Source organism: Mercenaria mercenaria, chromosome 1 (assembly GCF_021730395.1).
Source record: "Mercenaria mercenaria strain notata chromosome 1, MADL_Memer_1, whole genome shotgun sequence".
Lineage (NCBI taxonomy): Eukaryota > Metazoa > Mollusca > Bivalvia > Venerida > Veneridae > Mercenaria > Mercenaria mercenaria.
The window spans coordinates 7025120-7051530 of NC_069361.1; the positions used below are offsets into that span (position 1 = coordinate 7025120).

Sequence of the window (26411 nt, forward strand, 5' to 3'; positions counted from 1 at the left end):
GTACATTGCATCCAAGCCTGCTGTCAATGTGTTTCCTAGACAGGTTTCAATGTGATTGTTTATGTTAAAATGAATAAAAAAATGTGTTTTAACGTAATCAATACACGAAAAGTGGTTATACGTCCGCGGAATAATTTAGCACGAGTGAATGTTCTGACGACGTACAACCGATTTTAAGTGTATTAATTTATGTAAAACACGATTTTGCTATAATACATTATTTTGATTCTTATATGCCCTTAATCTGAAACAGTAGATGACATAATAATACTAGCGCTCTTTCTTGGTCGCAACAAAAACTTTGACATAATCACACGTTAACGTAACGTAATAGTCCTCGATTTTGTTCTATTCGAATTGCCTTTTCATACTTTTATCTTAGAAATTATCACAGTCTAATTTTAAAATTTAAAACTCCTAAAGATGAAATTTGTATATTTATACATAACACAGAAAACTTATTATCCAAAATTAATGGCGTTTGCTCAAAAGTAAAAACTTATAAAGTTATGTAGGCTTGGAAAATGCAAAAGGAAACTATAAATTTATAGAAATTTATTATAAACAAGACATTTACTAGTTCTGTCAAACTAACTGATATACTAATATGAGCTAAAGGAGTTTATTAAAAATTGCAAACATGAATAATGATTTCCCGAAATTAATCATGCATCAATATACTTTCTGATGTATGTTTAGGCTAGCTGGCTAATTCAACGCTTTTAATTTCTTCTCATTACTTGGCAGAAATTCAAATCGTTAAACTGTGTATGCAACCTAGAATAACCTGAACAACTACTAAAATTCCCTCAATTGTTTTTAGTCAAAACTGGAACGGACACTGGAATGGAAATGACAAAAGCACACACCATTTGGCGAAAAGTTTAAATTGCTTTTTTAAGATGACAATTCAGAATGACATTTGTAGTCGACAAACACTTCGGGAACTCTATTCATCTGGTAGATATCATTTTAGCGGATGCTAGACGTATGGGAATTCTAAGTGACACACTTTTAATATTCTGTAAGATAGAAACAAGTTAGGAAACAACTGTTAAGTTGATATACTGAATCTAAATTAAGTAAATGTGTTTCTTTTTCACAACTTAAAAAATGTACGAAAAAGGTGGTTTTATTTACACACATCATAAGATTAGTTTGACAATGACATAAACGCAGCTTACCACACATTCTTGAATTATTTCCATCAAACAATATTGATTTATGGCTAAGTGCATGTTCAATTTATATGAGCTTTAAGTGAAAAATTTCTGCGAATTCCAAGTCATACACGAACACTAATACAATTTACTGTTGATAGCTATACGGACAACACACGTACATCTTGGCAGACAACCAATCAGAGTTACTTTGAAAATATTTACTCAAAATAAAATAATCGTTGACTTTAGTCATTTACTTAATTAATCTTATATAAGAACACTAGAAGCATTGTAAGTATGGAGCGCAGCCAAACAAAAGAATAGCAGACCGTCATTCTCTCTGGCACCGACTTAAACGGAATTCTGCCTGTAGCAAAATAGAATGGGCTCCATGATCTCGATGCATGATTGAGTCCGTCGGCACGTTGCGACTCATGTGTACTTGGACGAAAAGATCGACGCCTAAGACACATATAGTCGTTCGTGTCTCTGAAAGCATGTATTGTCTTTAAACGACTAAGTTTACATAAAACATTTATTAGTCTCCTACTGGTTGAAAACCAGTTTCGGGGACTGTAGGAATGCGCTTTTCCGTCATTCTGTCATTCCGTCATTCCGTCCGTCCGCAATTTCGTGTCCGGTCCATAACTCTTTCATCCATGAAGGGATTTTAATATTACTTGACACAAATGTTCCCCATGATGAGACGACGTGTCCTGCGCAAACCTCGCACCTCTACCTCAAAGGTCAAGGTCACAATTGGGGTCAAAGGTCAATAGGGCTTCTTTCCTGTCCGGTCCATAACTCTGCCATCCAAGAAGGGATTTTGATATTACTTGGCACAAATGTTCCCCATGATGAGACAACATGTCTTGCGCAGAACCCAGACCCCTAGCTCAAAGGTCAAGGTCACAGTTGGAGGCCAAAGGTCAAGAGGGGTTTTTTTCCTGTCCGGTCCAGAACTCTTGTCATCCATCAAGGGATTACAATATTACTTGGCATAAATGTTCCCCATGATAAGACCACGTGTCATGCACAACACCCAGAACCCTAGCTTAAAGGTCAAGGTCACACTGAGATCAAAGGTCAATAGGATATTTTTCCTGTCCGGTCTATTGTCAAGCAAAACAGGATTTAAATATCAGTTAGCACAAACATTCCCCTGGATGAGACAAGATGTTGTGCACAAATTCGGGTCCTTGGTCTAAGGTCAAGGTCATAGTTAGAGGTCAAAGGTCATATTCAAGAATGACTTGCATTTCTTCTTTATGCATGGAGGGATTTTAATGTAACTTGGCACAAATGTTCACCACCATGAGACAAATTGTCAAGCGCCAGAACCAGGTCCCAAGGTCTAAGGTCAAGGTCATACTTAGAGGTCAAAGGTCAAATTCAAGAATGCCTTTGCTACGGATTTTGTCCGTAGCATTTCTTCTTCACGCTTGGGGGAATTTTAATGTTAAACTTGGCACAAATGTACACCACCATGAGGCACAATTTTTTTTAGAATTACGTCCCTTTGTTGTTACTATAAATAGATTATATTGTAACTTTTTTATTACTGGCCATATTGAAAAATCGAGACCACTTTTCTGTAGTACAGCATGCATGTTACATTCAATTTTTAGGTGTATTTTGATCTATTTCTTCCTGGTAAAGAGTTTCTTGTGGACTTACATTATATAGATTTTTTTTAGGATTAATTTCATTTTGTTGTTACTATAAATAACTTTTATGATAACTTTTTGTATAATCGGTCAAAAAAAATCCAAATGAAAACGACTGTACGTTTTTATATATGCATATTTTGATCCAAGTGCTTTATTATATTATATTGTATATATAGTACAATATTGTTTATACATCATTCTAACATGGCTCGATATGATTTCCAGTTAAACAAAGAAGAAAATCAATCTCTATATATTCTGCGATAAACAACGGTTGACGCGCGGGAGCATTATGACGTCAATTATGACGTCAAATTGCCGAATGACGTCTGATACATTCCTCCTCGCGTAAATGAAGTCCAGCATAGTATTTATTACAATATATCAATGAGCATGTCAGATTGAAAACAATCTAGTCCTTCTTGTGATTTATAGTCTAATTTACCATGGTTCATCGTTCAGATGCTTCAGTATTTAACCACCCGGGCTAACGCCCTCGTGGTTCAATTCCTACGCATCTGAACTCTGAACCGTTGTAAATCAGACGATAAACCACTCGAAGTCCTTGATTATTTGTTAATTAACAGATATCAGTTCATTATGTTATACTGCAGTGGAGAAAATTAGGTGCCTTCCAGTAGGGGACTTTGTATTGCATGGCAATACTTCATTCACTTGTTTCAATTATCATACGTACTATTGAAAAGGCTATGACCGTATTTTTTCTGAGACACACTGAATGCTTAAGGTAGTTCTGCACGTTTGATCAACCAGAAGTGATGGCGTAACGTCATTTATCAGGAAAACGTAGAATAAAGCCTGGATTCGGCGTACGGAAATGAAAATCATTTTATTAATTATTTCAAACCTGTGATTAAATTTGTTAGAATGGCACTGTTTCTATATTTCTAAAGTCACAATATGATAATAAAACATATGACACGTTATCATAATCAAAATAATGTCTTAAAATTAGCGTGAAATGTCCGGTTCACTTTAAACATTAAATGAGCACACGGACCTATGTATGTGTGTTCGGGTTTAACGTCTTTTTCTTTTTTATTTGGTGAATTTTCTAGGTATATTCTGAAGTTTTGAAAATCAGCGTTTAATCAAATTTTATAATGTAGGAAAAAAATCGATCCTAACGTGCAGAACTACCTGAAGTGTTCAACAATTTTACATCTGATCACCATGCCTTCCGCTTTGATTTGGCGATGACGGTATAAGTGGGTGACCCTTTGGGACTGATTGTATAATATTGCCCTTACCCTGCTTCCTCGTGCCCTGAGTGGACTTCCCTGTGTTGCTATTGCATCTCAATTTCTTCGTGTGCATACGTTTATAGTTCAATGGTTTCGATTAAATTTATAAACCTTAACTTGAGCATAATTGTTATTTTTCGGGTACAGAAATCGTTTTCTCGTTAGGGTTCGTCCATAACTTTAACTGGGATCATATGCCGCCTTTTAAGGAGTTGTACTCAGGTGTATCGTTGAAGGTTCCATGTACCCTTGATTAAACTCCTTATTGGTGTTTTGTTTTTGCTACTGATGGTTTAGAGGAGACTTCCTATACATTCTTTATCATATGTGTTTGTGTCTGATTGTTACTTCAATGCTTATGTTCCTGCATAGGTGTTTGGTAATGCGTGCATGTGTACACGAATGCACATATCCCAGTTTATGTGGAGTACATTATGAGCGGCTGTATTCTGGGAATCTCACTTTTCCTGTTGGACAAGTAGGTGATTTTTGTTCTTCAACATTTCAGTATAAGACTGTCTGCAATGGAAGAATAATGTCTCCGACTTCGTCGTTTTTATCTTCTTTTTAAATATTGGTATTTGTTATATGCGTTTCGATTAAACAACTTGAATATACCAGTGAAATAAAATTGATGCTTTCACATTTTCAAAGCAATGATAATGTCGTTGATATTTTTCACTGATACAGAACAACACTTGAATACAAAAGAATATAGGTAACTGGAAATTCTTTCAAATAAAGAAATAAATGTATTGTCACGTACTTCATCATAAACATATACCCTCCACTGCATTCAAATGTAAGATAAATCTAGAAATCTCATAGCTCTAGAACTTTCGACATTATGCTAACAAAGATAAAGTAACGTCATGACATTATAACGTCGTGATGCAAAAGGCATGTGACGTTGCGCGGGTAAAATTGGTATAATTTGGTTAAAACCATTGAAAATACATGAATAAGAAGAAACTTGTTTGTTTTACATGTTAGATGGAAATTTCGTCTTTCACGCGTAACTCTGCCACACATGAAAATATTATATCTGGTATTAACTTAGTAAAATTATTTTCGATCTTACACTGAAACATATTTATATATATATATATACTCTTTTCGTTTAAACAGTGCATTGTATATCCCTCAATTGCCATGTTCATGAAAAATCGTTGCTCTGATTTCCTTTCATACGTTTTTGGCATTTACATCTACTATTACCGTTGGTTGCTGAGAAAATATGTCTTCCCTTTTGGTGTTTAGGGAAGTACTGGAATTGCGCAAACTCATATATTTAGTTAAAACCTGCACAAAATTGGCATGTCATGTCCAAAAACGTTTTAATTATTTAGTATTATTTGCAAAAATCATTCTGCAAGAAGTGTTTGTCAAACAAAACAATCTTGTGTTAAAATTATATAAACAAAAATGTATCCAATGTTCAGGAAACGATACAAGAATATAGGGAGTTCATGTAACGTAATTATTCTGTGGTAATTGTTTACCAAATACTACAGCTTGTCCGTAGAAGCTAAATGTTTGGAGTCCAGGAATGCATCGAAGTATCAGAAATAACCGCAACAATGCGGATATGGCAAATCGTCAAATTATTCACATCATAAATCTCTGCTAAATCAAATGTTTGGTCTTACAATTTTCAATGGGTATAACTATAGCAAACTGCCAAATCAATTAAAACATAGTTATTATGGTACAGCGACGGTTTCGACGCAATACCCTAGAAAGTTTCAGGAGGTAATAAAAATCTATTTACATGTACTTTATTATAGAAGGGCGAGTCCTGTAGAACGCATATCTTTAAAATAATTTTAAGTCGAATGCCATCATCTGCCAACCTCAGCAACTGCGGTTACTCTTCATTTACTCTTCATTTGTTTGTTCATAGTATTTAATATGATAAAGTAATAGTGCTTACAACAGCACGACAGCTTTTGAAGCCACCGATTCTAAACCGTTAAAGTGCACTACAGTCGAGACTGCCTTAACGACCCCCTGAATTTAGCGACTCCCTGTCATATGCGACCCTATTTAATGCTCCGGACACAATTTACTATTAAAAGAGTCTGAATTAAGCAACCCCCTGCCTAACGCGACAAGCGACTGTGAAATCAGGCTCCCGAATCGATATTTAGACCGTTTTCAGCGACTTTGAGACGCTCCCTCGCAAGATTTTACACGATAGAGTTACCGTTCTTTATCTCGCGTGAAGTTGTTTGAGACGAGAACTTATTTGTTTACAAAAAATGGTTGATGAAAAACATAAAAAAATCTGTTTTGACATTAAAACAGCGTGTTAAGGCACTTGAATTGCTCGATTAGCGAAAACCAGCGTATAAAGTCGCTGAAGAATTCGGAGTCGGTGCATAAATTAACTTTATTCCTGGTGAAACAAAAATATGGCGGTATTTAACAGGAAACGACGAAGTAAACACAGATTAAAGATGCAGTCAATAATCGAATAAATATCAATGAACAATTAGTACACAAAAATATAAATATCATAAACCTCAGTGTGTAAATAGTTCAAATGGAATATTTATATTTTACTGCTACCTTTTATTTTCTTGCCAGATCATGAGCTTAAATTTGTTTTATCAACATCATACGAATGATGCAAATTATTTGAAATTTATATTTATTTATAACCGAGGAACACCAAATAAATCACGAGGATTCGAACTGGCAGAAAAAAAGATATAAAGATTAAACAAAATAATGTTACATATGTTGGGATAAAACTTTTTTTACTTTCTAATTAACCCTTAGTGTATTTATGTTTTTCACACATTTGGTAGCCGTTACGAGATACAAGGGACGTTTTCACAAACAGTTTGTTTTACTTAATGTCGCTTGATTGATTATTAAACAATCAGTTCCGTGCCGATTATCATTATACCTTGTTAAATAACAAAATAAATAGGTGCATATTATTATGCCTAATATATTTTTTTTGTTGCTAAATTTCAAATAGAACTCATTTAAGAGATAGATTCATTCATTAATCTAGCTGTTATCAACAGTAAATTGGCACGGATCAGCGAGTGTGTTGATTTGGAATTCCTCGGTTATTTAGCTATTGAAAGGGAAGATAAACAATCGGTAGTATTGTAAACACTGGTATCTGTAAACCAATTAGATCCAAGTTTTAAGTGAAGACTGTTTAAGTCTTACTTGTTATTTCATTTTCAACAAAATTTAAGATATAAATAACCCTAAATCTCTAGAAAAAGGAGGTCCGTACCCCTAGAAAACCCCTAATAGGTTTGTCTAGAGGTACGGATCCGTACCTCTAGAATCAGATTCTAGAGGTACGGATCCGTACCTAGACACTTCCAATATATAAGTATCCGATATTCATGTATTTTAATTGGAAAAATATATGAAACCAGCGTCATCCTGTTAAGTGAGACTGTTTTAAGAGACTCCCTGTCATATGTGACCTTTTTCGCTGCTTCCCAAAGTCGGTCTCTTAAAACAGTCTCGACTGTATTTTGTAAGAGTGAAAAGCACTGTTACGGGATTTTCACTTACTTCATACCGCGATTGGCTACTGAGACGGTTAGCTGGAAATTTTACACATTAAAAACACTTTTCCGCTTACCTGCAGATCAACAACGTTGACGGTCAACTAAAGTGCATTTTTGATAGCACGTGTAGCACAACAACACAATAACTGCAAGAAATCATACAGCTTGGCAAACAAGTGTTATTGAAGACCAGTATTCATGTTTTAAGTAGGTTAGTTTTAGACCGTGTCGATGCGGGATTCTATCGCTTTGTGCTCGTCATTTCGCGGTTGTTGCAACTCGGAAACTTCGTAAAGCTTTCCTCGCGCAACGGTTAAAATGAGGACTTCATTTATGTATATTTTATAAAATACTATTCGGCCCATTCATTTTGCTATAATATATGCAGTTGTCGGCAATGCACGGTCTCGGGTAATTACTTTAACTATCACGGATGTTTAGGCTATTTTCTGCCCAGCTTATCCTGTATGCTAGTGGTAGTCGGTGAGTTTCAGACCCTGTCGATATGGGCTTCTATTTTTTCTGTGCATGTCAGTTAGCGGTTGTTGCACATCGTATAGCGTTCCTTGCGCAAGTGTTAAGATGATGAGTATTACAAATGTCGAAAGTATCTCCGTGTATTATGAATATTTATCCTTGTTATTGGCCACTTTCCACCAATCTCCCAACCTTTCATATACACCTTAACAACTCCACCCCCACGTTTTTATATTTATATTTTGCATATGATAAAGATGTACTTGTTAGATTTTTTAAGCAACCCATCCGCAGTATTTTTCCTTTACAGCTTCTTTTTGTTGTGGGCCTACTTTGCGATACATGGCTCTATGGCTGTGTTTGGGGTGTTTTGTGCTTCAGGGAACCGACGCCTCCACCCCCATTCCCACGTTTTTGTATTTTGTATATAATAAAAATGTACTTGTTGGATTTTTGAAGCAACCCGTCTGCAGTATTTTTCCTTTACAGTTTCTTTTTGTTGTGGGCCTACTTTGCGATACATGGCTCTATGGCTGTGTTCGGGGTGTTCTGTGCTTCAGGGAACCCCCGCCTCCACCCCCACCACCACGTTTTTATATTTTGTATATAATAAAAATGTACTTGTTGGACTTTTGAAGCAACCCGTCTGCAGTATTTTTCCATTACAGCTTCTTTTTGTTGTGGGCCTACTTTGCGATGCATGGCTCTATGACTTTGTTTTGGGTGTTCTGTGCTTCAGGGAAATCTGTCCTTACCTTTAATCTTTTAATGTCTTGATTCCAATTAGCAGTCTTCATCAAGTACTGTTTTGGCTCATTCTGTTCACTTTGATATATGCAGTTGTCGGTCCCTGGTAATCATTATAATTATGTAGGATGTCTAGGCAGACATTACAGTGTACTATTTGCAGAGTAAAACAAATATTAATTCTTAGTCCTTCATGACAAGAGTTGGTTAAGCTTCTTTCCATGACAAAACAGCAAAGTAATAATTATGAGTTGTCCAGTTTATACTGTATATTAGAGTTGGCAGCGGTTTGCATGGAAGTCTAATTTCTTTTATCGTTGTATGAATTTAACTGATAATACTTTCATGTACATGTAGTGACCTTAGAAGTTACCGGCACTCCTATTTGTCACAGATTCATACGTGCCGAAGTTATGTATTCCGTATCGAGTTGGTATTTGTTCAATATGCATGTAACATCTCTTTCGTACTCTTATTGCGCCGGAACATTACTAGAATGCTGAAGAATATGTAGTTAGGAAGGAAGATTTCTCGTATATGCGTGATGTGTGAGTGCCCTTTGACAATTGCAAACTTCTCGTATCCGACTGACAAGTGATTGAGTAAGCTGTTATATAGTTAATGATTAAGTTCCAATGCAGCTAAGCGAGAACAGTGCTCTTTTTGCTATACTACTGATATGTTGAAGGCAGTCACTGAATTTGGAATGTACTTTACTGCAATGATTGCCGTTGTATAAACATTTCATGGCAATATTATACATACATGTGTTATGTTTCTCAGCGAATGTAATGCAAGAATTATTGGCTGCATTTGGTGTCTCATTAATTCCATGAAAAATTCACTTAATCGATTTTGTCAACGTATTTCCCTTATGTGGGGAAGAATGTCATTCATTTAGAGGGTTCATTTGTTTGTCTCCATTTGGTATGCAAAATAATGAATTGATGCACATGTGCAACGTTTATAATAATTTCTAAAATCTTAAGGACTAGAAAACGAAGACAAATATGACAAAAGTAATCCGAAGAGCAAATTGCTTTCCTTTACAACAAATAAAAAGGTTTTTAATTTTACAAATTTCGACTTACTGCTTTAGAAGAAGGTATACGCTCTTAAAAATATTATGATGATACTTATATAATATACTTGTTATACAAATTGTTAGCAGGTCCTGTTTTCTGAGAGCCTCGTGTTACAAATTCCTTTTAACAAAACTAAAGCGCTATATAATAATAGAAAAACAATCACAAATGCTGTTCATCCTATCAAATTAAACTGTTCACTGCATTTGCTTGGTGTCATATACGTTTAATAATAGATATATTACTGTATACTTTTCTTTATTCAATGATGGTGTCATTATATCATCCCATGCGTGAAGTCACATAAAATACAGTAGGAAACAAAACATAAGAACATTAACATAAAAACTATATAACTGTTTGTGATGTTAATTTCATTTATTGATGTTTTCATCAACAGATTTATAATACATTTGTACATCTGTTAAGTGTATTTAACATTTGACTAACTGTATTAATTGTCATTGATGGAAAATATCATGTTCTATTGATATGCTAATCAGCATGCAAGGTAATCTTATATTCTCCAGAAAGCACCTTTTATTGCATTTTCATAGTATTTACACATGCTTGTACACTTAAACCTGTTGTTCCTGCCATTTCTAAGAATGTAACAGATGTTTTAATTCGAGAAGTTCCGACAGTTTAAGTAGGCACTTCATACAACACACTGTAAGGACAGTGACAACTATGTTTTAGGTCGTTGTCCTAAAGATAACTGACCATACAGTAAGAGTTCAATCAACTCGCGTTTGTGGAAATTGAATCTGTCTGGTAGGATTGGCATCAACGTTCTTGCCTCCATTTCCTTTTGTACTTTTTTCTTCTGAAAAAAAAAACATGATAATTTCTTTAATTTAGCAAATAACCTAGCCTGGCTCCCTGGCTGCATTGTTATTTTTTATATGAATACTGCAAGCAAAATTAGAAAATCTTAAGCCTTTAAAATAGCACATTTTATCTGACCTATGTTCGGAGCCAGTGGCAATAAAAAATGTCGATGTAGAAATAACATGCTGGAGTTAATTCCCTCTTAATGAATGAACTTGTATATATGTAAATAAGAACAAACATAGGGACGGGAACCAGTCTACAAATAACCTTTTAAAAGACTAATTTTCATATGTTTCTTGTGTGTAAGGTGTAAAACATGATAATTTCTTTCATAATGGCAGGAAAAAGTAGAGATTTTTTACAGTAATAAGTAAATGCAATTCAAATATGTATCTAAAAAATTAATAAATTCGCCATTTTGTTTTTTGTTGCCATGGAAACAAAATGGTGGCCAATTTGACCAAATATTTAGATGCCCATAACTTTCTCATTTTCACTCCGATTTTGAAAATTCTTTCACTTCTTTAAATGATTTAAGAAATCCCAGCTGACAAAATTAACATCAGAACAACGTTGCCTTTCCCTTTAATACTGCCATCGCGATATTTGGCCAGTTTTTTTTTTTTTTTTTGCCTTCGCCTGGACAAACATATGTATTAAATAAAAACCTCAAAATACAATGATGTTCGGAATAACAAAGATGAACTACATTCTGTTAAGATAAAAATTAATAAGACTATCAATTAGATAAAATAAATTTGTCTCATTAAATGTATAAAATACTAATTATCTAAAATTTTGCACTCACTTTTAGAAGATTTGTTTATGATAATGAGATTATTTCAAATATATTGCATTTAAATAATTGTCATTGGTGTCTAAAGGCGAACAAAAACAAATTGCCGTCATGGGTGACTTGTGTGACAGAAAAAAAATAGAAGTAAATCTCAAAAGGAATATATGAAAATATATCTGATAACTTTTTATATGGTTGTATTATATGTTTGCAATTTTAGCTGCAATGTGAACAGTGAACGTACAGGAATGCATTGTTGAAGAAGAAAGCAAAATAATACATATTTATTTCCTAGTCTTGTTGGCTCTGTGACATATATGCACAGATCCCTCTAATACATCAGTAACATCAAGTCTTAAGCTTTTTCTTCCAGACTTCCATCGATAAAGAGTTAGAGTATAAATAAGCATTATGATTTTTCCAGGGCCCCTGTCTCTACTATTGATCAAAGGTTCCAGGTAAATTTGCAACGCATAATTGTTTTATCAGATGAAGTTAATATAAAATACCCAAGCCAAGTACGTTTGATACCAAGCAACAAAGAGCCATCTTGAAAAAGTATGAGATTTTGCTGATAACAGTACTGGAAAACGAATTACGACAATAAAGTTGCGATATCTACGTACGTCGATGCCAGTTTTTTAAGAACCTTTGGCAGATTTCGAATGCATATGTATTCCTTTAGGAAGTGCCCATAACATTTTCTAGCCAGCAAAAGTATTACCATTTTAAGTATATTGATCTTAATTTTTCCCAGTACACCTCAGTTATAGAATATTCAAACGATTTTATACATCAATTGCTTTGACCTGCAGAAGGGGTAAGTGATCTTCTTTTCAAATCATTTCTATTAGAAGTGATCTCAGCAATAATTTATAAAGACAGAAAGTATTTAGAGCATTATTGTGCAAGAAAATAGAAACAGTAGAAAATAATAGGTCGTCCAACACGACATATAGGAAAATGCTGCAGCTTCGGTTTGATTGGGCCAGTTCATGTACAGAAGTGGAAATGTATGCTACCGTCCACGCCCTCTAGCCCCGGGTTTAGAAGAAATTAGCATTAACGTATGTAACAAGTAACAGACACCCGCAGATGTATTCAGACGGCGGTCTACGTTGAACATTCAATGAAGACGATTATCTTACCGCTCCATTTTGAGGAAGAAACAACAGAAATGAAATACAAAAATGTACTCCATATCTCGTTCTTTCCCTACTCTATGAACTATATTTTGTAGTCCAATCTCATATAAGTAAATATTTCAGAGGGAATGATTTAATAATGTTAATGTTATTGAAACGTTTATTTTGGGTTTAGCGCCTTTTTCAACAATATGTCAACGTTGTACGCAGCATTTCGTATTTAAAAGTGTTGATACTATGTCAGCTAGTAATGCAGTGAAATATTTTAAGCCCACAGCATTTGTTGGACAATTCTGAATTCATTTTACATACAGTCCATGCTTTCCTAAAATAGTGCATTTAACAGTTCACATATGAAATCTTTATTTGGTGAATTTTCATAATAAACGGTTGACATTTGACTTGTGTTTACCTGCACACTTTCATAAGGGAACAGTCTATCAATACATTTTGTCACGATTTTTGCAGGACCATCAGCTAAACGCTTGATTTATTGAATATGTGATAATGGTAATGCAATTATCCGGCTGTAGAGGGAGAGTTATTTCTCTGAGTCACCGGCTGGCTCTTCCTGGTAAGAGAAGAATATTTTGTAATGAAATCTGTGAAAAGATCCTTTGGAAGCATAGAACGCAACCAAGCAATGTACCACCAGACACGGTTTGATTGAGTCTGTTCATGAGAGGTAATGAAATATACAACACCCCTCACGCGCTTTAACACAGGCTTACGTGGTATTCTCATACAGTGAAGTTAATCCTAAAGGAGTAGAAAATATAACAACACTGAGTCCAGGTACTTCTTTCGAAGCATTGAATTGAACCAATCAAAATAGAAGAAGCCTCGGCTTGAGCCTGTTTGAGACTGTTCACGAGTGGAAATCAGTCAAGTCCCCAATACTAGCACAGGCTCCAGTCAGTTATACACTGTTATACATAGACAAGAACAACTTTAAAAACATTAAGTCCTCGCAAATAAGATCAGTCCGTAAAACACGAAGTTCTGTGATAAAAAATATATGATTTTTTAAAACAAACACCTTTATTTACCTATAAAACTTAGCTGAAATTTCATTAACGTTCACCAGCGAACATGTTTCAAAAACGCAATGTATATCAACCACAGATGTTTCTTCCCTGGGTGCACCGGCACATTACATAGAGATGGTACCTAAAATTCCAATTCGTCTTCACAGTTACAGATAAGTACATGAATTTTCTAGATATATTTATGTTTTTCCTTGTAAAGACAGAAAAAAAGATATTTAAAGAAATGGCGAATTCCTGTATAGACATTTTGGATTGATCTTAAAGCAGAAAGCCTAGACTGAACTTTCTTTTGTCTTTTAGTAAATTCAAAATCCAAGACTAGCAAAGAGTCTAAAGCTCATGAAAAATTCTGAGTGAAAGAGAATCACATACTGTTCTATTATGAGCTTACCAAAACCATACCAAAGCTTGACCTGAAAGAAGTTATTAAAGATTTTTCAATGTAAACGAACCCGTACACCATTTTACATCAATATTTTTCGCTCATGAATGCACTCAGTGCATCCATGTGATAATTGTTGATATAAATGAGAGACCTCCACAAAACCTTGTGTAAACAGTTTAAATTGTAAATTGATGTGAATATCTTGAGTAACCTGCTTACATATATGTAATACAAATTTAACTTTTTTTGTAATTTCTCATTGTTGAATATACATTTTATACTTTATATCAAAATTTATGTAAACTAAGTTATCATCATTGAGTACAAAAATAACTTAAGCTTAATAACCAAAACTTACATAGCTGAGTAACAGTTTCTAAAGTCGTACAATTCCTGCATTTTTTATGCAATACTTTTAAACTTTCTAGCAGTGCTTCGGTACAACTAACAAATGTCAGTATAAGTCATGAGAAATTTTGCATGTTGTTTAGTTTTAAACAAATGTAAGTCATATTGTGTCTGCCTAATCAGTTGTTGGGAAAAGGACCAGTTTAGTTTTTCTTTCATCTTTGACCACTGTTTTTATGTTGGCTTCAGTTTATTGGTAAATTCAGAGTTGTTCCCATTGGATATTCTTGGATAGGTACCATAATGCATTTCTTCACAACAGTTCAACAGTGAAACTTATTATTTTGAACTGGGAAATTACACTTCAATATATACTAGATTCATTTCAAAAATATAGTTTATCATTACTATTTATCTATTTTATTTTAATTTGAATATGAAGAATGCAATATTCCGACGAATACAGTAGTGCCGTGGCCAATTAAATTAATGATGGTGTGCGATGTTATTAGAAAAAAGTAAGTCATTCATCGATAGAAAAACGTATTGCACTACAATAAAGAAAAGTGGAAACTTCACAGGTCGCTCAACACGACAAAAACGAAAATGTTGCAGGCTCGGTTTGATTGAGCCTGTTCATGGACGGTAGTGGATATGCATGCTACCGTCCACGCCCTCTAGCCCCGGGTTGAGAAGAACTCAACATTTACACATGCTAAAAGTACAAAAAGCAATTTAGAGACATCCGCAGATGTATTCAAACGGCGGTGAACATGGAACCTTCAATGATACACGTGTTGAGGCGTGTAATTCCATGAAGAGCGGCGTTTGGTCCCCAGATAAAGTAAAGGGTTTGCCCCAAACGAGAAAACAATGGGCAGAACTAAACAAACTGGAATTTAGGAAGGGGATCTGAGGAGGTTATGGAGTCTGCCTATCACAGGAACTGTCAAAAGACAAAATTAAAAAGCAGGCACCATATCCAAGGGGTGATTAAACAATAACCAAGGCTATGAAAGCGGGAGTATTGGAACCACCAAGGCCGAAATGGTCATGTTGAGAAGCTAAACAGTACCAATAACACGACATAAAAGTCGTGCTGAACGATCTAAGAAGATCGAAATATAAATACAAACCGACGATATCAGCTTGAGTTAGAAACAATTGTGTTTATGTTAGTTAGCATAAAATAAAATAGCATTTCTCATGAAAGCCTGAAAACACAACACTATTTCGATAACCATTTTATGCGATATCATCCAATCAAAAGTTCCCGTACAAAATTAGTTTCCCAGTCTAAAAGTAGCTTGTCATTCAAATAAAGTTTTATTGTCTATCGAGAGCTTGTCCGTTTCCGGGCAAAGGCGAGCTTAATACGGCTGCACCGGAAACAGACCTGCAGCTATAATTGAGTCCAAGCACTATAGGAAATTTTATGACCGCATACAAGTCTGTTTATTTATTGTATTTTGTAAAATTAAAATGTGCATGATGATTGGTATTTGAAGGAATCCGTCTGATATATCCTTTTGCTAGTTTCATTTTGTATTGGCCTTCTTTGCGATGTCTGGTTGTGTGTGCTGTGCTCAAGGCTTCAATTCGCTCTATTTTTGCCTTTTTAGGTTTGAAATACCATACACTTAATTGTATGTGTACATAGAACGAATATGTATTTGTATGTGTACATAGGATAAATATGTATATACCACTAAAACATTTTTAACAAATTGCTATTACAAAACTATGGCACGTATGTCACTGCAGATCTACTTCCATAGTTTATACATTTAGCCAATGCATATTTTATGAGAATTATCCTGATAAAATATGTTAGGAAGCGATGAACGTAGTAAATCAGTTCGAAGATCTTCAAATAAACTATTCTATACAAGCCACATCTGCTCTGTAGATGTGTGTTTGTTTACTAATACTCATTAAGTTCGAATCCTGCTTGTGACTTTATGTGTAAGGACGAAATAGTTGGCTTGCGAAAGGTTGTATTTCTACCAAGGCTCCCAAACATGCCAGGAATAATGGGTTTTTAGCTGCTGGTGTTGCTGTTGTTGTTGTTGTTGTTGTTGTTGAGTTTAACGTCACACCGACCCAATCATAGGTCATCTGGTGACTTTTCAGCTTTTGATGGAAGAAATCCCAAGGTGCCCCTCCGGGCATTATTTCATCATGGGCGGCATCTGGATAAAACCACCGACTTTCCGTAACCCAGCTGGATGACTTCCTCACACGAAGAATTGAACGCACCGACCGAGACTCGAACCCACATCGATGAGTGGCAAGTGATTTGAAGTCAGCCAAAATTGATGAGGGGTACTGGCGGAGAAACTGGAAAGTCAGTAAATTACTTGAAACCTAAGTATCATTTCCGATGAAAATCTTGCTGTATAATATATTGTACTCTAATAGTTCCGTTATGTTTAACGAATTTAACTGGAAAATTCTAGTGCGTATAATTTTCCTGAAAGCCTGTACATTAATCGGAAATACTCTCTTGTCTAACTGTGAATGCTGCATTTCATTCAGGAATTTGAAAAATATAAACATAGGAATATTTTCTGTTAGCACCTGTAGAGAGCTTTAACATACGAGCGGTAGCCATTTAAACAAGCAGACGGTAAAAAACTAACGCGGAATGTTGATGAAAATAATTACTATTTCCTGTGGTTAGAATCATTTGCGCACGCGTTGTTATGTGATTCTGCATTAGGAGGAATAATTCTGAAACCATTCATTGGAATTAATTTTCTGATATAGTGTACGGGGAAGCGGTGAGGGAAAAGGATTAGAATATATTCTAGGTGTATTTTCCTCTAGGCTTGATCTATTTTAGATTTGTTTTATTACATTTCACTTATCTCCTGTAAAATATTAATGGTGACCAGAATTTAATTAAGGAATATGTTTGAATAAATTGCCACGGATTTATAGCTTTCTGGATTTCAACAGAGAATAAGGTCGGAGCCATTATTTGTCTTCTGCAGCAACAAAATGGAATCCGAAGAGGAAAACGACCAGATATTCCGTCAACTGAAGAAACAAAAGTCGGTTAAGATTGCAGACGACAGGGCGGAAATAGTTGAAGTGAGAGAGAAACACGGACCATTGTACAAATCTATACCCAAATTACCAATTGCTGCCGCTGTGACGTGTTGTCTTTTAAATATAGTTGTTCCAGGTGTTGGTGAGTAAAGTAAAACTTTAAATGATACTCAAGTTATTTTGTTTGAGGTGCCAAAGTGTGTTAGGGTACTCGTATTACGTTTACGTTGATACTCTTGGATATTCAAAACAGACGACATACGCTTAAAATTCATTCATTCCTATAAGAATATGGTATGATAATTACTGACTTAATTTCAAACAGCCAGTACTATTGACAATTTATAAATATGCATAAGCCTAATATATCAAAAAGCGTGTATGCGCCAGTGCTTGTGCGAAATGTAATGCAAAATTGTCGTAGTGATACAGGTACCTTAATGTTAGGTTTTTTTTTCAAAGTTCTATGAAAGGAATTCATAGTATGTCATACTTTAATTCATTTCTTGCTCCTTTATAATCCATATTAACAATGCCGTGCTTTATTTAGACATTGAGAGCTTTTATTATCAAAATTAAATGTGTATGTCCGGTTTGTTTTCTATGATGGTATGTTTAGGACATGCATCTTTTTAAAATAACATTATCCCGTGCGCACGACATCTTATCTCGAGCGCACGACATCTTATCTCGTGTGTACGACTTCTTATCTCGTGCGTTCGACATCTTATCTTGGTTTATCTTTTGATGACTGTTATACTGTCATATTATTCATTGCCCATTTATTCCATTCAGTCAAGTATCCCTATTGATTTATTTTGTTAAACAAATTTCACACAATGGCTAATGTCCGTTTAATGTATGCACATGCATAAAGACGTTTTATATACATTTGCTATTGCACTATGAACATATTTACAAATGATGTTAGAACATATCTAGTATATTTTTCATACAATTGTCCAGTACAAAGTACAAAGGTAAAGTATTTATTTGAATCGCATCCAAGACTTTCCAAGCAATATTTACAATAGAATACTTCAAAACGTCGATATGTACGTGTAAGAGATAATATAACTTGCGTTCTGACCCACTAAAGCTTTAATTTGAGAAACAGGTCACGTTTCCGCATTCTTTGATTGCTTGAGTTCTTCATCTATTGGGTAGGCGTTTGCTTTCTTCTTTTAACTGAGTTGAGCTATATCTATAGTTTTTCTTGAAGCACGCACATAATGCAATGTATTTTCTAGCGTCGTCACGAAAGTTCTATGATAGGTAATTCTTGGTACATTTTGATAAATAATTCAGCTGCATTGAACTATTTCTGAGATCACTTTTAAACATCTTAGCGTAAATGCCTCTTTAAAAGAGTTCAGTGTGTCGACTAACGACTAGACATAAATGAATGGAATTAAATTCATTTGGATTACATTAATTGTTTTGCATTGGAGTATTTAACGTGAAAGACGAAAGGTGAAACCTGTTTACATTTCCTTAGACAGTAATGAGCACATCATTTTTAGAAGTAATTCATAGCCCGTAATTGTGACAAAACAGAAGATGAAGTGGAAACTCACGTGCTCTTTTCGCAAGTTTTCCATTCTTTGAAAGCTCTTTTCATTATCGTTAAAACAAAATAACTATCAAAGATATTAAAGATGTACCTCAACTAGAACTCGGCAAAACAATAATGCTACTTAATATGGTTTTAGAAATCTTTATTAGGTAAGTGAAGAGAATGAGTGAAACGTTTTCAACGAACAGAAATTGTATCTACAAGTAAAAGAATTGTTATTGTTACAAAACCTGCTGTAAATAGTACTAAATATCTCCTGAATAACTATATTAACGATTAAACATAACAGGACATGCGGGGAAAGAAAGATCATGCATGTCAAATATAAAATATGATTTTTATCATGTTATCGGGCGTGAAACGAACACGGAAGATATGTCTTACAGTTTCTGTACGATGCTATTGCCATGCATTATTTTTATTTAAACAGAAAATGTGAAGGAAGTCGTGCACTTCTGTTTGAAATATAAGTCAGAAAGGAAGGATACTTCGAAATATTTTAATCTTGTTGACATTGAGATACCTCAGAAGTCTAAGCATTTTTATCTGATTAAAGATGTTTTTAATTGCATATTATTAAACGACTGCTATGATGATATTCCTTCTTGTACAGAAAGTATTGCGACAAGGAACAAACTGTATGGTTGTATAACCTCTATTTAACTCCTACATTCTTTAGCACAATTACGTTGTTACGTTTACTAAGTTAGTGTCTTTTATATGAACAACACATGTGCAAGCATTGAAGTAACACAGGCAATATGCTAACAGTACTCCGAAAACGTTGTTTATATGTTGGACTTAAACATTCCATATGTTTATTTCCTCAGATTCAGTAATTGGCTTGGTTTGTGATCTATACTTCCTACCGATATACTTTAGATTTCATTTTATGTATTTTGCTGAGTTAGTAGTATTACTTGACAAATCTTTACAAATTATTTGATTCATCTTGTAACACTGTGATATATCAGTGTGTTCATTACCATGACTGCCAACTTTCTCTGTAACACCTTGCAAATTCCCTTCAATGGACTTTGCTGCGATACAAAAATGCAGTAATCATTAACTTTGTTTTGTCAATATGTACTAACCAGTTTCCATATAAACAAACTGGACTTAGAATTTCAAAATTGTTAGAGCTTGGTTATATGAAAGTTAGTTTTACATTGTCCTTGGCAAGTATTAAAACGTAATGTCGTCTCCGTGTAAACATCCATAGTTACGGTTAAAAATAAAAGTTGCTTCTCGAAATAATCTGGAGAGATCTCAAAAATTCATTCTACTAAACGTACGCTAAACACTTTGATTTAAAGTAAAAAACACTAGATTCTGTTATGTCTGGTGAAATAATTACATAAATCACTGTCCTAGAAGTCGGACATATTGTTGGAAGAATGGGTGTGATTAAAAGACTGAGATTGTTTGCACTGAAATCATTGCAGATCAGCCAAGGATTTATCTAGAAACTCATGAATGTATGTCGAAAGAAGTACTCACAAACACGTGAATATATTGAGGAACAACTATTTCATCAAAGATAAATAATGTCTACTTTTCTAAATTGTGGAAAATAGCAAACAGGCCAAACAATTTGCCCTAGAGAATCACAACAAATCCGTCAGCGTATGCTTATGATTTAAGTTCCGTCTAAATTTCTGTTTAAGAGTATTCTGTAACGATTATCATTTGTGTTCATGTTGATTCCGTTTTGTAGTCCGGTTTATCAATGGTAACATCATAATGTAATATTCTTTCATACTGTTATACTGATAACATTTGCATATGTACATGCAAACTAAATATGTATTAGCAAAATGTCTGTCCAGAAAGCCAACATTTTATTTATGAAACTGTGTAGATGATAATTTAATGCTAAGAATGCAATAAAACCAAACAGAATAGAAAGGTTGACCATAAACACAAGACATTTTATTCTATAGCTACAGCGATGGTAGGTTCAAATACTTTGCAACTATGGCGAGGAACATATAGTAACCGGAATTTCACCAATCTTCACAGTTATCTTCTCAAAGAGCGTTATAAAAGTGAAACCATTTAAAGAATCAAAATGACATACTCTTACAGCAGTCGAGTTTAAACATAAAACATTTAATATTTTACTTGCTTCCAAAGGCTTGCCTTATAAATAGTGTTTTCAGATATCCTTGCAAAAATGTCATTCCGTCATAAAAAATACCAGAACACTATTTAATGCAGTAGTTGTTGGTCGTTAAATAGAACTTATTGACACACTTGCTTCGTCGATTTAGAACTGCGACCTTTTTTTTCTTCAGATTTGAAAAAAAACTCTAGTTCCTTACATATGCAATTACAATTTTCTCATGTACAAATAGAGCAGGAATAGATCAAGATCATACTAGTATGAAACTAGCAACTCGAAATTATTTTATTGACTAATATATGGTCTTAACAGTCACATGCAATTTTTACCCAAAATTTTACTTCAATATATATATACATTACTGCTACTAAGGTGCCTCCGTAACACAAATAAGGTCACAGACTTCGAATCACTTTCCCCTCATCGCTGTGGGTTTTCATTTAAGAAAAAAAACAATCCATTTGTCTATCGCAAGGTCGGTGTGTCTACCCAGGCGCCTGCCCATGCCTGAAATAATACACGAAGGAGCATCAACACCAAAAGCCGGAAAGTGGCCGTACGACCTACATCTGAGTTGGTGTGTCATTAGACACAACAAATACAACACTATTTGCAAGCCCTTTGTTTAAGACTTTGTGTTCAAACAAATTAATACATTAAATACTAAACTAGATTTTATCAGTTAAATTGTTTTAAATGTATTATGCTTTTGAATATGCATTAACTATGGCAACCACAAAGAAATCAGCTTGTCACAGCCAGACGATATTACGTAAGAATTCCAGCTTTTCCTACCAATACAACCATGAATTCCGAAACTAAACACAACGAAACATGAACGGTTATCAAGGGATAGGGGAGACAAAAGATAAAAGGAAAGGAAGCTTTCAAAGAATATAGTTTGAATGAAAAGATTTTTTCATTAGATGGACTAAGAAACCCATCTCTAAGCTGTATAAAGCTTACAAAAATAAAACCTTGAACAAAAGACTTAGCACTGTCATTACGTAAAATAACACTGCAATAATAGTTCATTCTGCATAACTATTAGTCTAGTCTGTCTTACTGCGTTAATTGTTTCGTTAAGTGAGATTCGATTTACTCGCATGTCATTACCAGGTATTTTGTTATACTTCTGTTTAACAGAGGCTAAAATGTTAACATGACGTTTATGTTTTTTCTGAAGTTACATCGAGTATGCTTTCAACTCACTCTTTTTATTCTATAAAGATTTACTAGACAAAAACACAACATTTTTTAAACTGCTTTGAGGAGAGACTCAAAGAACAATGAACTTGGTTAACAATGATAAAAATAAGATAAGAGAACACTTTTTGACCAGTTTATTCAGAAATGGCATGCACAATTTGCAAATAGTTTTTAACTACAAACTATCTAAAAATGAAATAAATTTAAACCATATTAACTGCCAGATAACTTCTATTACTCACTTTTTCGTTTGAGGATGGATAATCACATGTTTCCTGTTGAAACAAAAATGTGCCGTAACTCAAATCGCCAATATTAGGCCTGTAAATGTAATTTGTGCAGTTTCAATGAAGCATCTTTTAGTATGTCATTGTTTTACCTCTGAAGAAAATGCTATATGCCAAAGTTTTACTTCAGAAATTCAAGAAATTGCTTTCATACCAACAGGACACTTACATCTCCATACAAATATAACGCAATTTGTAGGTGATATTATGCATCACTTTAAAAGGCGATTTAGATACGTTTTTTGTTGGTTTAACGTCGCGCCGATACAATTATAGATCATATAGCGACTTTCCTGATTTTCATGGTGAGGGAAGATCCTAGCTGCCCCTACGAGCATTATTTCATCCCGGGCTAGCACTTGGCTAGAACAACCGTCCTTTCGGAAGCTCACTGGATGAGTTCCTCATTCTACGCCCCAAGTGAGAACAGAAAAAATGTATATTTGTTTTTCATCTCACCTGAACGTATGCATGTAATCTAAATCTAGACTATTGCCTTCAATTAGGACTTTTCTTTTTATAAGATATTCACATAAAAAGAATTTCTCTTTTGATTTACTATTGTTTTACTATATTGTTTTGAGAGCCTCACTCACAGAAAAAATTGACACACTTATTATATTCTATTTCAAACGCTATCTTGAATGTCATATTCTACAGTTCGACAACTGGTTTTATTTTGCACGGTCCATTAAATTCAATCTAATAATTTCAAATAGCATTAACCTTACTTTTTTCTACATCCGTATCTTTTAATGCGATATGCTGAAAACAATTTCATCTATCTCTATTCATTATTGGTCTGTTTTATTGATGACAAAATAATTGCCCCATGTTCATTAAAGAAAGCTTGGCTAATTGACACTTTGTTGTACTTTATTCAGTCATGATGCTACATTATGTGACCAGACTTAAAAGAAATTGTTGTTATTGTTGTTGAACTTATCAAAGTACTGTTTGTGTGAACCAAATTGTAAAATATGTTGTATGTTATCTTGCTTTCTACTGGTTAACAACACTGGAGCTTGTCTAGAGGTGTCACGTGCCTATCAGATATATTCTATATCGGTTAAGTAATCGATCATTTCTGGCATACTGGAGAGCACCGCAGTCGGTAAGATAAACTATGATAGGAGTGCCCTTGATATTAATTGCTAAGTAAAGCAGTTCATCTGTACAATTAATGAATTTGATGAACTTTACTTAAGAAATAATAAATTTGTCATTATATTTTTTCAGTTAATAAAATATGGGCAGGAGTTCAGATACGTAATAATTAAATCACGGGTATGTAGCACGAGTAATTTAATTATTCGCATCCGGACGACTGCCCATATTCTGTTAACTAATACAATTATTGGAACATATTTATTATTTCGATCCTAACCACGCAAATGCTTCGCATTTTACAGCACTACATTTTAGCTCGATACGTCATTCGGCGGGTCATATAACTGTCATAAACACTTCCACACGCTTGGAAAGCCTTTGCACAATGGAATTTCAGATATTCAGTAAATTTTAATAAAAGTATTAAATAGTTACTGCTGTGAAATACTTCTTAGGTCTAATATAAAATAAATCAGAAGAAAATAATTTATTCAGAGTTTATGTAGTCTATACAGTTTCTAAAATAGTACATGACACTTATGATGACAATGCACTATACACACCAGCACATTGCGGCATAAAAACTACGTAAACATTGGAGTCTTGAACATTGGAACATGGATTATAACTTATTTACTGTTATAGTAGAATCTAGTTGACATTTGTGATGCCTACAACGCAGAAATTGTAAAATACACGACCAGATGTATAGATGCACTTATATTGAATTGGAAACTTAAGCTATCGGTGCAGTCTAGACCGGCTGGATCATACGTTAAAAATATAAACAAATAGATTTATCAGTTAGAAATTGTTTGTTTCAGAAAATTTGAAGTACTTTCTATTATAACTACTTAGCGTATTTAGTCGGCATATAACTGAAGCAGAGTAGAATCTCATAGTCGTGTCACAATCGTAGGGTGAAATGGAACAGCTATATTTTATCGTAGATTCATGTATAGGCGATTTCGCTATATGTTTATTCAGCAGTTGCTGCGGATCGTGTTAGAATGTAAGACTCCATACCACGAAGAGACGTAGCATGTGTTGTATTTCCCAGCACATGAAATGCAAGAATAATTGGCTGAATTTGATGCGTCGTTAAGTCCATTAATATCGTTAATTCCATTAATCGATTAGTCTTTAAAAAATCTCTGACATTTACAGGATTAACAGGTTTGGTATGCAAATTAGTAAATGTGTGTACATATTGGTATTCGTATAACAAGAAAGAAAACAGCTTAAAACTGCTTTCAGTACTCAAAGGAACACGGCTGTTATTTTCATAAAGAATGCACCAGCTGAGATTTGATTTAAAAAGAAACAAAAACAGCTTTGAGATTATTGAAAATGGTCATAAAATATTAAACATATCATGTCTGATTTCACTCGTTCTTGGAATTATTCATTTCTGTCCTGGAAAATGTACGGTAATTAAGCTACAGCTCGACTTTTAAATCGCCCTAAGCCGTATCTTCAAAGTGTGTTTTTATTTTTTCCATTTTGGCTGATTTTGAAATTTTGGATAAAACTTATTTGTACTCCAATAAACATTACATTTCAGTTACTGGTACTATTAAGTTTTCAAAATCTGTTTAATAGGAACACAAATCTCATAATACATAATATTGACTCAATATGAACTCCTGCTAGATCCCTTAACCCAAAAAGGAACGTATTATCATCACCTGTTTAAAATGGAATACTTTTCTTGCAAAACTTGATCTAAAGTAAAGTTATATTATTATATATGGAAGACTGACATGTACACTAACTATAGAAGCTAAATTCTGTTCGGCAATACTGTTGTCATTTCATGCGACATTGTTCTAAACTGTTCTTAGTGTTTAGATAAAATCTGCCAAATCAGCTATTATAATTAATACGTGAACAAGCAGCAACCAAGGCATTGCAGGGTGCTTAAAAATCTTTACACAATGTGTGAACTATCTTAGTCAAAATCTAACCTCCGGCGGAGTTAATGAATTTTTTACATGAAAAGAATCGGTCAAACTGCGCCTGAGCATTGTATGCCTGGTAATGTTCGGAACTTTCAAAGAATATTTTTAAATATTTCATATACCGTATCAGTCTGTAGATGATAGCAGCATTAAAAAACAACAGCGTAAGATATTAGGGCAAAATAATGCTGTCTTACTGAAATTTCATTGCATTGGCCTAATTGGGTCGAAAATAAATTCTTTTAGAAACCCTTTTTTAATTTCTTAAATAATAGTTTAAACAGGCAGGCAAAATAATAGCAGGAGCGATGTTGAAATTACGACTTCTGACAAGGCATTTAAAAATATTGCACATTTCATAAGAACCTAATACACGGTACTTTATAGCCATATCTACTTATGGACCAGGATTAAAAGAAATTGCTTTTTGTTGTTGATTACAACATACTGTTTTGTGACCAAATTGTAAATTGTTGTAATTGTACTACTGGTTACACACTGGAGCTTGTCTAGAGGTGTCAGTGTATTCAGAAATTCATATTTAAAATCATCATTTCTGCATCGAGATTGCACGCATCAG

General features: G+C 34.2%; 1 protein-coding gene across 3 annotated transcripts in view; it reads left to right on the top strand.

Annotated features, from left to right (window-relative positions):
* LOC123545067 (protein stum homolog) overlaps positions 1–26411 on the top strand; it is a 135102-nt gene that overhangs the window by 87621 nt on the left and 21070 nt on the right. Inside the window, exon 1 of one of the 3 annotated variants that reach the window (XM_045331338.2) lies at positions 17103–17705. The exons of the other annotated variants lie outside the window; for them this stretch is intronic. Coding sequence (XP_045187273.2) covers positions 17513–17705 — 193 coding nt within the window. The 5' untranslated portion in view covers positions 17103–17512. Of the gene's footprint in view, positions 1–17102; positions 17706–26411 lie in introns of those variants that run through there. 3 annotated transcript variants of the gene reach the window in all.